Source organism: Salarias fasciatus, chromosome 11 (genome assembly GCF_902148845.1).
Source record: "Salarias fasciatus chromosome 11, fSalaFa1.1, whole genome shotgun sequence".
NCBI lineage: Eukaryota > Metazoa > Chordata > Actinopteri > Blenniiformes > Blenniidae > Salarias > Salarias fasciatus.
The window spans coordinates 25,127,632-25,142,175 of NC_043755.1; the positions used below are offsets into that span (position 1 = coordinate 25,127,632).

General features: G+C 43.9%; 1 protein-coding gene across 2 annotated transcripts in view; it reads right to left on the reverse strand.

The window, feature by feature from the left end:
* ascc3 (activating signal cointegrator 1 complex subunit 3) overlaps positions 1 to 12,990 on the reverse strand; it is a 139,953-nt gene extending 126,963 nt beyond the window's left edge. Inside the window, exons 1-4 of one of the 2 annotated variants that reach the window (XM_030102252.1) lie at positions 12,920 to 12,990; positions 12,117 to 12,240; positions 5,827 to 5,977; positions 936 to 1,507 (exon numbers count right to left, since the gene is read on the reverse strand). In XM_030102252.1, coding sequence (XP_029958112.1) covers positions 936 to 1,507; positions 5,827 to 5,977; positions 12,117 to 12,206 — 813 coding nt within the window. In that variant the 5' untranslated portion in view covers positions 12,207 to 12,240; positions 12,920 to 12,990. Of the gene's footprint in view, positions 1 to 935; positions 1,508 to 5,826; positions 5,978 to 12,116; positions 12,241 to 12,919 lie in introns of those variants that run through there. The other variant, XR_003932377.1, reaches the window with a different exon arrangement.
* Positions 12,991 to 14,544: the final 1,554 nt, after the last annotated feature.

Consider the following 14,544-nt stretch of genomic DNA (forward strand, 5'->3'; position numbering starts at 1 on the left):
TTCAGACATCTTTGGTTCTTAGGAACTGGTCTGCATTCCAATATGTATGTAAGATGTGTTTTCAATAATAGCTTCTGTCCAATCTTCAAAATGTAAACCATACATGACACATTCTGTGGAGTTTCAGTTTTAAACTGATCTTAAAAATAAAGAATAGATTTAACATGAGTTTTGTGAATCATCACAACTGATAAACTGCATTGCAGTGTGGTGGAATGTGGTCGATGCTGGACCGTGGTGGACCGTGGATTAAGTGCCCTCTCTCTATCAATATATATATATGTATATATATACATATATATATATATATATATATATATATACATATATATATATATATATATATATATATATATATATATATATATATATATATATATATACATATATATATACATGTATATAGATATAGATATATATATAAAACAAAGCAACATAAAACAGTCTATCATAGAATATAACCCTTGATTGTTTATAGTGTAAATATAAAGGTGCAGGTTACTTGGTTAGCTCTCATGCTACTCTAATGTTCCTGCGGTTGTGGTTTAGGTATCATAAAGCACAATTCAATGTTGGAATGATCGCTGGACGATCCAAATGCAACTTGAGAGTTCAAAATATGTTTGTTGTGTGAAGGCTAAGGTACCTGCAGCAACTCTACTACTTTGCCCTCAAATTTATTCCTGAAAGGAGTCGTTTACGGCGCTGGATGCCGGGAGGCAAAGCAGAGGCAGAGGAGAGCGCAATGCAAAGAAAATATCAGGCTTCATCAGACTCGGATGCAGAAACAGAACCTCAAGAAGACTGAGAGCCGAAAAGGGGGAAGTGGAATTCTATGGTTCAGTTTTAAAAACTCAGACACAGAGGGATATGACGGTGAGCTGTGTCGCACTGTGATAGAGCGTGGTGGACCGTGGTGGAGCCAGCAGGCCTACCTCATTCTGCAGCTCGTCGTCGCTCCGCTGTGAGGCCAGCATCTCGAACAGGGACGTGCACAGCTCCTCTGGGTTGGATGAAATCATGTTGCCTCCACTCAGGTACTTCTCTACTTCTGTTCGGAGAATGGCTCCGTCCCCGGAGCTCAGAGCTCCGCCCGCTCCGGCGGCGCCGCCCCCATCGCCTCCCTTCCGCCCGCTCTGCTGAGTGTTCAGGAAGTTGATGAAGTCCAGGTCTTTGTCCGGGACGCTGGACTCGGACAAGGTCTCCAGTGGGTGCAGCGTGTAGCCCTCATAGGAGAAGTCGATGTTGCGTCCGAAAGAGGAAGTCCGCTGGGGGTCGTGACGGGACTTCTGCGTCTGGATCAGCTCTTCCACTCGAGAGTCTCCGACCTGAGCCACCAGCCGGGCCACGCAGGCGCAGGAGGCTTCGGCCGCAGACGAGGGGAAGGGGCCGAACATCTGCTTGATGGCCCGGGTCTCCTCGGTGCCCACGTGGTCTCGGTTGTGGAAGGTCTCGAACAGGAAGACGCCCGCACTTTCAATGGCCTCCTGCCCGTGTTCATCACCGACTGTCAACCAGAAAGACACGGAAGGTTTCAGAGCCTCACAGTCAGAGACAGCAGAGTAGGTTAAGGAAAAACACAAACATCCAGCATTTCAGCTCAGAAATACATTTTCAATCAGAGTAAGATCACCCGTTTTTGATTTTTCTGAATTCTGAAGTCCAAACGTCGATGTAAATTCTCACCTGAACAACATATGTTGGTGTCATCAGTGCTTTGACAAACTTTACCAAGCTCATTGATGTGAATACTGAATGATAAAGGTCCCAACACAAATCCCTGTGGAACACCATGCACAATGTCCGATTTACCAGCTCTCTCTAACGTTCACAAAACTCGTGCAGACCAACAATCAGGATTCCCCAATGCCAGATTTTATTTCAGTAAATTTTATGATTCATTACAATATATATAGTTTATACAATGTCTACATGCATTTAAAGTCATATTAATCAATAGAAAAAAACAGTGTTGGAATCAGAAAGAAATTATTTCTTCCCACTTTAATTTCTACAGTTTACTGATTTTCCTCTATTTCGCTGTCTTTCTATCCTTAGTTTGACTTTCCGACACATATTAAGCTGAATACTTTATTATGTTTGTTGTATAGTTAATTAAAAAAAAATACAGTGATTAAAAGCATTTCCAGAATTCTGATGATATCTGAGAGGAAAATGTTGCTTGTGTGTAATAATTAGTTTATGAAATTTTCCAGTCGACTATAATAAGTTAAAAATATGGATAAGTGATTTGGTCATTTAAATATTTCATATTTATCAAATTACAATTACTGGACGTCTTGTTTTTGTACTCACTGACCATGTCTACAATCTCCTTTTTCTGCTGGTTATAAAAAAAACTTTGTAATTAGAATTTTATCTTTTCAATTATCAGTTTCAGTGACTCATGAATTTGCTCAGCTAAACTCTGTCAAACACTTAAAAATGTATTAACTTCCTCCTCAATATTTTTATCGACTCATAATTCTCAAAAATTAAAAAACAATAATAAAGACTGAGTAAAAAAAACTTTGTATAATTTGTTGTAATAATCTTTTCAACAACGAATCAACTTGTGACATTAAAATCCCGTCAAAGGGCTTCATATCATTAGCGTCTATTTTTGGTTCATGATCAGCATGCTCCGTTTACACAACTGCAGTATTCCAGTTCTATTCAGGAGATTGGATTCCTGGAGACTGTCTTGATTAATTGTACTTGAACATTCCGTTGGGATGGATCTGCAGCGTCGTTAAAGTTCAGTGTGTCGGTGACATTAAGGCTCCTGAAAATGTGCCTGAGTGTTTGGAGGAAAAGCCCCCGTCAGCCGCCCACCCTCCGTATTATTAAAGTTCGGCGCTGACCGCAACGGAAATGAGGAAGTCCAACAGACGGAACAATTAAAATTCATGTAGTGATCATCGTTTTAATGACGACGGCTATTAGAATTGCTGCAACAATCACCTTCACCCTTTCTATTATCATTAGTGCTACCTAGGCAGCAGTGCCGTTTTATGCAGCCATTAAATGAGAGCCGTGAACTATTCAAAGCTCCGGACGAGAATCCGCCGCTCGGAGCTCCGAAAGGCCGCCGCTCCGGCTCACTCTTTAAGGTTCCCGCACCTCATTTAAATAATATTCCAAACAATTCATGCTTAACCAGAGCTGCACTTAACAAAAAAGGAATACAGAGTAATTGTCCAATTAGAGAAAAAAAATGTCAGGAGGACACGGGGAGAAGAGAGAGAAGAAGGCTGGAGAGGAAGAGGAGAGCAGAGGAAGCAGATGAAAAGGATTTAAGCCAATTAAAATGCTGCGAGAGCTCGGGACTGGGTGCCTCGCCGAGCCGAGCCGGGCAGAGTGGCTGCTTTCATCCTCTCAAGAGTGCGTTTAGGAGCGACTTGGCGTTCAGATCCAGCCGAGCAGGTGGAGGGCAGGTTTACATCAGACCGCGGCGCCACTGCAACAAATGCTCCGAGCATCTGCCGGCGGAGGAGACGCACAAAGCACGCCGCCAACAAAGCGAGGGGGAAGATTAATGAACATCATCACAGGCTTCCACGGGAGAGCTCAATAATTGACTCAAAGTTTCGCTTGAAGTGGCCGTGAGAAAAGCTGCCGCGAGTAGATCACGTGACTCAAGCTGGATCTGGGTCTCTGAAGTGAAGGTGGCGCGGGGAGCGTTTTCAAATGAGCAGGCGCCTCGGAAACTTCCAGCCATATAGAAATGAGTCTGAGCCAGACCGCTTTGTGCAGTCGTCCATCAAAACTAATGACTGAGAAATATGGATTCTACGCAACCGGGTCCCTCTGACAGCAGGCACTCACCACGGATTCCTGGAAACACAAAGGACATTAGAGGCAGAGCGCTGTGCAAACAATTCAGACTGCTGTCTGAGTGCCGAATAAAAGCAATGAAGTAAATATAATTAGGTAGAAATAATGAAGTGGACTGATTTGACCCAGCGCTGTGCGGGGGGAGGGGAACTTCATTTGTATCTCCGTCATTTTCCTCGACTTGTGGCTAATTTCAAATCAGTAATTTACAAAACACTGAGCGGTGATGGCTCAAAAAACACATTTTGGAAGAAACAGCAGCATCAAATCAAAGTATTCAGCCATCAGTCCCTCCGTCTGCTTTCTGGACCTGCCTGATTTTGTGAAGAGCTGAAAATTAACCATCTGTACCAGATCCAATTCCCAGAAGAACACCGAGCACTGCAACACTCCAATCCACCGCCCAAAAACGACAAAGCCACCTCTGAGTTCAACACCCAGACCGGGAAACATCCCAGACTCGGTTCCTACATGGAGACACTCAGCTGCCATACCAGGTGAACCAGGTCTACAGGGAGTCCCTACTCAGATAATTCTGTTTCTTTATTATTCAATCAAAAAAGGTTTTGCAAACAAAGAAACCATCGGGTTCAGTCAGATTCGCAAGCAAAACTTTAGAATTCAAAACCAAAGCTTTTTTCTGTTTTGATTTAAAAAAACATTTTTTTTGGTGGGGTTGCCACTTAAATTATTTTGTTCTCAGATCTATTCTATTTGATTGAATTTTTATTTTTTGATTGCAACTTTATGTTTTTTGGTCTAAACTCTCTTTTTTGTTTGCAAAACCTTTTTGATTGATTGAATAATAAAGAAACAAGATAATCTCCGTAAGTCCCAGTCTACCTGACAGAGAAAGAGAAAGAAAACTTGAATGCAAACATCTGCCCACAGCTGCATCGTTGCATGCTGCACCTGTTGATCGGATCTTTAGTGATGCAGGAAAAGACATCCTGACCAGAAAGACTCAACTGTCTCAATGATAAAACCTTTGAAGAACTCAGGACAATTAAATGCAGCAACGTTACCTTATAAATGAGGAAGTGTAAGAAATGTTTACCGCATTTACCACAATTCTTTGTCATTTGTTCTTTTTCAAATAAAAAGAATGTTACAAATCATTCATAATGGAGGGAATCTGTGTTCAGTTTCAGTGTTTATAAATTATTTTTAGCGTTTAAGCCAAAAGCTTTGTTAAATGTGACAAATTATTCCTGCTATAAGGAATTTCCCCTAACTGGAATGAGTTTACTTCCACTTCCTGTCACTCTGATTCATCATCCTGTGGGATATTTCTAACATCACAGCTCTGAGTGAAGCTCTCTTGGTGTCCTGACCTGCGCAGGTGTGTGTTCTGGATGCTGATTGGTCGGCTGACTGTCAGCCTGTGGTAGATGCTGTCCTCCTGGCTTTGTGATCAGCTGTTGGAGGCATCGCTGTGCCTTTGTTGATGAAATGTGTGTGATTCAGGTGAACCCTGCCTGTTTCCCAGAGTCACTCTGAAGTTCCTGGATGTCACGTAACGCTCCAGACAGACAGCACAGCATGGCATCAGAAGTTCCACAATCGATTTTTGAAATCTGCCAATGCCACAAAAGTTTCTCATCTATCGGCAATCTATCCGTCTCCTGAGGCGCAAACAGCAAATCTCTGCTGAAGTCGCCATTTGTGAAGTCAAACCGTGTCAGCCTGACAGGAATCTGCCAGTAAACAAACACATTTTCATGTAATTCAATTGGTGCAGTGCACTTTTAACAGTTCTCCGTTAACGGCAGACAGCGTGTTGGCCATTTGAACTCACTTTAATGTCTAATAGTGGTCGCTCAAACCCACAAATACAACAACAGAATCATCCCAGCAGCTCTTCAGCGTGTCATAATCACTTTTAGACGGGCCATCTGAAACACACCAGCAGTCTTCTAACAGCGTTTTCAAACGCATGAAAACAGAATGAGAGACAGGACAATGGTCGGAGGCTGAGGAGTTAATCACCAATCTGTTTGGCTGCCACGAGGAGGCTCTTCAGTTCCTGACTGGCGGCGTGCTGCTTCACTTTGTCCTGATGCTCGGAGCAGAAATGGACAATCTTCTGCCACGTCAGGCCCTCTCTGGCAAACAGCTCCTGCCTCTTCAGACGCTTGGCCTGCCATGAGTCACAGGGAGAGACGCAATTACACTTCAAGGAAGACAGACCGGGGCAGACGATGCTCCGGGAAAAAAAAATCACAGGTAGCTCTGACTGGACACGTTCGTTTGATAACAGTGTCGATACACAATCGATGCTTCCTGATGAGCAATCTGACAGACGGCGTGTCGTCTGGACAGCATATTGCTCTCATCACGTGTGTGTGTGTGTGAGTGTGTGAGTGGTTTCATGACAAAAACAAACAGCGCCAACTCATGGACCGACGGACGTCATTTTCAAAGCGTTGCCGTGTAAACGTGAAACTCTCCTGAAACCAAAACGCACACCAGTCCATTTCAGCTGAAATGCTGTGGTGTGAATGTGGCTTCAGTCAAACTGATCAGGAAGTTCCTCCGTGTCTCATCGTCTCATCTCAAGAGCAACACCAAGGAAGAGATCCCAAAAGTCCCAGCAAAGTTCAGAGTTCCATCGTCTGGGCAGGAGCTTCCCGTCCTGGAGGGAGGGAGCGTTCAGGGGAAGTGACAGAGATCCTGTGTGAGGAGACCCAAGACTTTGCCTGCACTAAAGTTGTCCTCATTAGATTGTCACACCAAGAAAAGCAGAAAAACACACATCTGGAGCCGAGTGTTTCCACTGTAACATTTCACATCAGAGAGAGGGTCCAGTGTCTTTCTCAGAGACAATCTGGGCTCAAACAAAAGTCCTGGTGGATGTTTTTAAAAGCTGGTCAAAATGCTTCACATTTCCTCCCCTCGACTCCCCAACATGACTTCCAGGTTACCTTTTCAAAGCTGAAATAGTCTGAAACCATTCCTCCACTGTGTTTCTTTGTTGTTAGCTCTGCAGGCGCCGTCCAGCCTGGTCCTGGATGAAGACTCTTGGCGGATGGCTGGATGCTAACACTCACTCTTTTGGTTAAAAATGCTTCGTCAATCCAACATGAAAGCCACGTCTGTGTTTTTAAGAATTGCAGCCATTGCAATTTTTTTTTTAAACAACAAACAAATGTAAGAAAATCCCACAATGTACAACACTAACTTCATAAGGAAAAGTTTATTAGAAGAAAGCCCCGTCGTCTCTCCTGCAGTGAATACAGCATGGCGCCATCGCTCTACAGATGAGTAAACCTGGAGAAGTTTCATTTGAAGCTATGTCCTCATGTTTGGGGCGATTCGGCATTAGCGTTAGCATTAGCAGACGTCTGCTGACACAAGACCGACGCTACCTGTGAAGCTCCACGCTCTCCTGAAACACGCAGCGTCAGCGTTTCTTCACAGGTGACTGTGAAAAAGTCTTTTTCCCCCAAACAAGCAGCGAGCTCTTAGATGAGGGCCGGCGTCCCGCTTCACGCTCCGAGGCCACGAGAAGCATTAACACCGCGGCTCCATTACAAACGCTATCTCCACGCCTTCTGAAACCAAGCGTTTCAGCAGCGGGGAGATAATCTCAGCCATCGTTTTCTCCAGCAGAAGCACTTTTTCTGCTTAGAGGATTTAACAGGAGCTGAGCCAGGTGGAAGCAGGCTGCTGCTGCTGCTGCTGCTGCTGCTGCTGCAGGGACAGGTGGCCCATCTCAGGAACAAGGAACATTTACATCCCAGAACCGGAGGAGTCACGCCTGTCGCAGTCGAACTGAAGGAACCCAGTGCGTACAGACACACTCCGTATCTCCAAACATGTTAAACAGGAAGCTCGACATGTGTAATACACTGAAATCCTGTCACGTCTTGAAAATAAGATGGGAAAAAGTTACTCTATTTATCCTGAAATGCTCCTGAACCTAAACTTCACCTAAACTGGAATTAATGCCAACGACAGCTCTGAAACTAGCTGGCAGAGGGGATGAGAGGCAGTCGGTGAGGATTGGAGACCGGAGAGAAGAACGGGTCTGCACCGAGTCACAGCTGGTAGCTCCAGCCTCGCAGGAATTCAACCAGCAACCCCGAGAGGATGACAAAGTCCTCACAAGACTGGATTCCTGTGAACTTTGATGAAGATTTCAAGAGTCTGGGGAAACTGTTGAGTTTAAATACAGAATCCTCTTCAGGATGAACTTTTCTGAAATTCTTAGTTTCAGCCGCAGCACAGTCAGAGCGAGTGACGTTTCCTACGATCACTTCTGGGCAGAATTTCCCCAATGTATTCAAGGATTGCCCAAAACTTTGAGGAAGGCATTTCTCAGTATAAACATGGACCAACATGCATGATGCAGAGAAGATGCTGTTCACATGGTGTTTCAAGTGAGAAAGCATCACTTTGCCTTTTCGCTTCAGGACAGTTTCATCGACAACATTCTGAAAACGACGCCTGTTTACATGAAAACAGAAGAAACATGAAAACCTTTCAGTCAGCATGCCAGGTCACGAGTCAGCACTGTTTGTTTCTGTAATGAAGCCCCACACACACACACACACACACACACACACACACACACACACACACACACACACACACACACACACACACACACTGTAAAGAACAATACACTCTAAACATTAACAATGGAGAACACAGACATTCATATGAACAGAACAATAGTTAGACTGTTATTACGGTGACTGTCAACTCTAAAACTACCAAGTCCAGGAGAATCTGGACTGGAACCAGGACCAGGACAATTTGGACGGGCAGTCCTGACACTCTGGACAGAATCATTGTTCTTATTGTTCTTCTACTGAGCATGAGCAGAACTGTTCACTACAGCAGCAGCACTTCAGAAAGTTGCGTTGCTCTGAGCACGTTTGGCGTCTAAACGGACCCACAAAACGCTACGAAGTTTTTTTTTTTCCCATTTGATCTTGAAAATGTTGTCATGGTAACTGGGCCGAAGAGGAGGCAGGACGTGAGGCTGGAACCCTCTGCACACACTCAGGAGCGCTTCCAGAAGTCACTGTCTGTGAACACGGTCCACTGTCAACGTTTGAAGTGTGAATGTCAGTCTAATGTCTGAATGTTATTCCCTTTAGTCCGTTCATTGCTTTTCACCTGTTGTCCCCCCCCCTTCGAGGGGGAGTCTTCTCCAGTTTCAGTTGCTGACTCCACTATTACGAGGGCCTACGAACAAGCTCCAGCCGGACCGGGAGGACACTCCTGTCGGTCCTGCCCGTGGACTGGCTTCGGTTCTACTGCTGGGATCCGTGGTTCTTGTGCTGGACCGTCCGACGGACTGTCCTCAACATAGTCCTAGGCTTTACTTCTTATTGTCTCATGCTAGCTGTTGCCAAAGCTGTCCGTCCCTGGGAGAGGGATCCCTCCATACTGTGGTTCTCCCCAAGATTTCTTCTTTTCCACTGGGTTTTTGGAGTTTTTTCTTGCCGGGTGTGAGGGTCTAAGGCGGTGGTTGCTTTGTTTTGTCTCGTTACTGTGAATTTGACATATTAACATTATGCTTATTCACTGTTTTTATTTCTACCAACCAATGTAACGTCTTGAAGCCCTCTGAGGCAGCTGTTGTTGTGATACTGGGCTATACAAAAACAAATTGACTGATTGAAGTGTGGACAAAAATAAAGACCAGGCTTCACACTGCTGTGAAAGTTCATGAAATCTTACGTCATCAGATGAGAAGATTTAGGAAAGTTATGAGGCTGGGGCCAAATTACAAACATTGGTATAAGGCTATGATGAAAGTGAGCTTTCATGGAGGTATGAATTTGGACTTTTCTTCTTTTAAAATGAGGTATTTTGAAGAGGTTTTCTCCATTTCCTGTCTCTTTGTGTCCTTACATCCCTCCTGGCTGCCTGTGCTTCAGGCTCTGTTACTTTACCTGTGATGGAGGCAACAGTCTGTTGACTCTGGAGAACACATCCTCCTGTTATGCTAATAAAAGCTAAAATACAAACACACCCACAAAGTGGTGTGCAGAGTCTCATTTGATCAACCCCTGAAGCGGATGATAAATCCAGGCCTGACACGTATTTGTACTAATGGAGCTTTATAGACGCCGCGGGCGTCCTGATAGCTCCACTTTCTGCACCACACATCTGGAATCTTCTCAGAGTCTGCTAAATTGTAATCGCCAACAGCAGAAATCGTTGATACTGCACACTGCTGATGTGGGACTGGTGTGTCGCAGGTTGTGAACCTGTGCTTCCAGTCGTTCCTCACATCTGGCAGCTGATAACTCTCTGCAGAGCCGGATGTTGGAACAGAGTCCAGATCAGAGCGGTTTGCAAACGACCCTTTGTAATCAAATAGTGTTCCACATATTTTATTTCTTCTCGCTTATCAGTGAATATTATTCAGTTACCAATCTTGGCTTAACAGAGCAGAGGATAAAAATCTCAACCACTCCAAACAAAAAAATGAATCCTCTCTTTGTTACTACTAGTGTAACATCTGTTCCTGAAAGAAACAGCTAAATAAATTAGTGGCATGGAGAAGAAGCAGCAACAAAACAGAGATAAACCACCAGCATGCAGACAGAAGCAGACAGCGCTGAGGAAGAAAAGCTAACTGTGATTCCAGGCTAATATATCACAGTATACGCTGAAACAGGCTCGTCTTACTGAAGGTGGAACGTCTTTCATGCTGTTGGACGGAGTTACTCCTCCTTTGGCAAGCAGGAGTTCCATGTAATAGTAACTGTTAAGACAGTCAAGCTAACAGTGGGCTGAGAGAAACAGCAGTTCTGCTACTGTACGTCTCAGCCATCAGTGTATTTTGGATTATTTAGTCAGCTGGGCATCAAAATCCTCACAAACACTTCTACTGGTTCAACTTCAATCTGTTCTTAACACGCCGTCCTCATATTTATCAAGCTCAGACACACAGCTGTCTGCTACACTCTGTGCTCCCTCAGCTCAGAGTTCTGGTTCTGCACAATCAACCTGACCGCAAGGCCAACACGGCCTGAACTGTCCGACCTGGTTCACCTGGCTGAGTTCACTGTGACACTGAAAAACGTTGAGAACATTCGTGAAAGACTTTATATTGTTGTCCTTAGTCTCTGTTGTTTTATTCAGGGACGGCTGGTATAACTGGGCTAGCAGGGCTGAGCCCTCCCAGCACACAAAGACAGCTAACTCAAAAAAGATGAGAAAATTATTTTTTAAATAACTTACAACAGATTTTTTTTAAGTTTAGGTGGAACCAAAGGTAGCAACAGCACCAAACAGTGAAAAGGAAAACATAGAATATCTCTAAATGGGCTGATTTTTTACAGCCCAGCAGATACATTCATTTGGTTCTTGTAAGTTATTGACAGGTGTCATGTCCCGCCCCCCGTGGTTTACTGAGCATTTTGGGCTAGCTTCAGTCAGCCCACAGCCACTGACTTTTGACCAACAGCAGTGAATTAACGAAGCAGGGCTGCTATTGGTGCCAGAGTTGGGAAGGAGGGAGAAAAACTTCAGCAATGGCGGCATCAGCATGAACCGGGTGGATTATTTGCTTTGATTGATGCACTGTCTACCGAGAGGGACTTCATCCAAAAGTTACCTTCAGTTACTTCAACGACATGGTGATTAACCTGTTTGCGTCCCAGAAAGGCGTCGATAGGAGCTTCTTTCTTTTCAAATAAGGTAGGTCCATGTCGACCTGTTAAAGGACTGGGACGCCTTGTTTTTGCTGAGTGAAGGCGTGTTTGGCTACATGTCACCAAGTAGCTGTAATAAGACAGCTGCAGCAGGCGACCTGTGGGCAGTCGTTGAAGTTGGATTAGAACACATTTGTAGTGGGTAAATGTATATCTGTGCATGTGCACGCACGTGTGTGCGTGAGAGACAGAGAGAGAGAGACAGAGAGGGAGGGAGAGAGAGAGAGAGAGAGAGAGAGAGAGAGAGAGAGACAGAGAGAGAGAGACAGAGAGAGAGAGAGAGAGAGAGAGAGAGAGAGCCCGCACTAAAAAGTACAGTGTACCTGTAATTGATGTAACTGTGTATCATAGGTGATGTTGCTTTTGCAGCTCTGTTAACTATTTAATCTGTATTATGCAAGCATTTGTAGCCCCCCCCCCAACAAATTTCACCACCAGTCGCCACTAGTTTTATTTATTAGATATATCAACATCAAACCACTGCACTTTCTGATAAATGTCACAGATGATTTATACTTTAAAACATATTACCTTCCACACGAGTTTACAATCATCAAAGTTCCTGTTCAGTGTGCGCCGGTCGTGTTTTCGTGTGCTCACCTTCAGGTCGTAGACCTGCTCAGCGAGGTCCTCCTTCTTACTGACGTTGGAGAAGGACCTCAGCGCGCCCGTGAGACGAGGAGGAGACATGTTGATCCCTGGACCTCCTCCACACCCGATTCTCCTGTTTGAAAGGCACAAACTGACCTGTGATGGCAGTCAGACTTCCACAAGTCACATCTGAGTGTCTCCATGGGGTAAATTTATCAGTTTGAGGCTGAAATGAGCTTATTATGAAATAAAATCATACATCAAACTTCTGACATCAAGACAAGACAGAAGATTATTTAAACCCTGGACCACAGAAATCATTCAGAGCAGAAGCGTCCAGGTCTGAGGAGCTCCTGTTTCCATCTGCAACAGTCCTGTTTACATTGACTCACTTCTTATTGAGCTGTTTCAGCAGCTTGATGATGATTTAATCATTAGCTTCATGTTTAATAAAGGAAGATGTCTAAAACATACACAACAGTTTAAAGGAAAGTGAACACACCCATCTTCTATGAAACATGCTAAAAATCAGCTGTTTAACACTTCCTCTCGTCACATTACAGCTGAGGAATCAATGTTGTTTAAAAGTATTTAACACACTGTCTCGCCAGCTTTATGAACTTTAGAGCATGCAGGGAGAAGCATGTTGTGTGAGTTATGATGCTAGCTGTGCTAGCTTGTCTCATTGCTGTTCCCCTAGCCGAGTTAGCGTTGTCATCGCGTCGCGCTGAAGGAAACGGGACCGACTGTGACAGATAAAGTATCTTAAAGGGAGATATCGCAGCACATAATTCACATTTCCTCTTCTCTACCTTTTTAAAGTCTCCCGAAGAGTCTGCAGTCACTCTGTGAGAGCCACACCGGTGTCAACAGTGGCTGCGTGTCACAGAGAAGAACTGGGAATTGTAGTTTTAATGACAGTTGTGTGAAGGGGGAAGAGCGGAAATAGAACTACAATTCCCACAAGCGCACGAGAACGAGAAGGCTGGCTTGTGACAAATACCGGCGTACGCCGGAATACAAATAACTGATTACAAAAGTGTCTGAAATGAGTTAAACCTTACATTTGGGGGGGATTAACGGTTTGAAAACACAACTTATTTATTGTGTGAAGGTTGGTTTCTCTCATGTAGGATCAAATTGTGCCAGCATTTTCTATTTTCACTGTGATAGGATGGTTAGCTCCACCCGACCAAACGGGCGCCGTCTGATTAAAAAAAAACGAGCAAACCTGGGAAAATGAGGCCAGAGGGTTTCTGACAAAACGAACCTTAACGATAATTTCAATATTAAAATCTTGAAAATAATTTAAATCACTTGAAGATTATTAAACCATTCAAACGAATATCTTTATTTATTATTATTCTAAATACATGGTATGTCCAGTACTTTTAGTGAGCCATGTTTAGAAGAACTTTCTCATAATTGGTGCTTTGAAATATGGAGGCATTCTTACAGGAATTCAGTGAGAACCTTTTTTCACTGAATTTTTTTTCACTAGAGGTGGTTAAATGTGTTGTTTTGGTTCAGTTTTGTGGGGTCCAACACGTTTTAAATGTGTGTGTGTGTGTGTGTGTGTGTGTGTGTGTGTGTGTGTGTGTGTGTGTGTGTTCTCGTATTTCTATCCTTGTTGGGGCCAAATGTCCCCACAAGGATAGCAAAACGTGGAACGACGTGCCTTGTGGGGACCTTTTTCCGGTCCTAAGTAGGAGAAACAGTGTTTTCTTGACCATGTTGTTGTTACTGAAAAAAGTAAAAGTGCAAAAACATTTCTTTAGGGTTAGGCTTTGTTGTGGTGTGGGTTAGGGTTAGGGTAAGGGTCAGGGTTAGGGGCTAGACATGAATGGGAGTCAATGGACGGTCCCCACAAGGATAGAAATACAAGACTGAGCGTGTCTGTGTGTGTGTGAGAAAGAAAAGGTGGAGTGGGATAGGTCTCATTGTCCAGTTTACAGTGTTTAAATGACAATAACTCATCAGTGGCGTGTTCCCTTCCTGCTGTACGGCTTTATTTCTGCTGTCAGCGTCCAGACAAAGCTGCCTTCAAATACATCAAATCAGGACGAGCTTAATATGATACTACTGTAAAGAATGAGTACATTTCTCAACTTTCAACAAAACCATTGTCATGTTCAGTGACATCACACTTTTCTGAAGCCTCCCACTAAGTTACCAGTTTGACTGTATTCATGTGTACAGTTCCAACTTCAAACTATGGTTTTTACCACCCATCAGTTCAAAATACTGTTACTCAAAATCATAGATTTTTTTTGTTCAAAATCTCCATCCATCCATCATCCATCCATCCATCCATCCATCCATCCATCCATCCATCCATATATATATCCATCCATTCAACCGCCCATCCATCTATGCATCGTCAATCCATCCATCCATTCTTCCATCCATCTATATATCCATCGATTCAACCATCCAT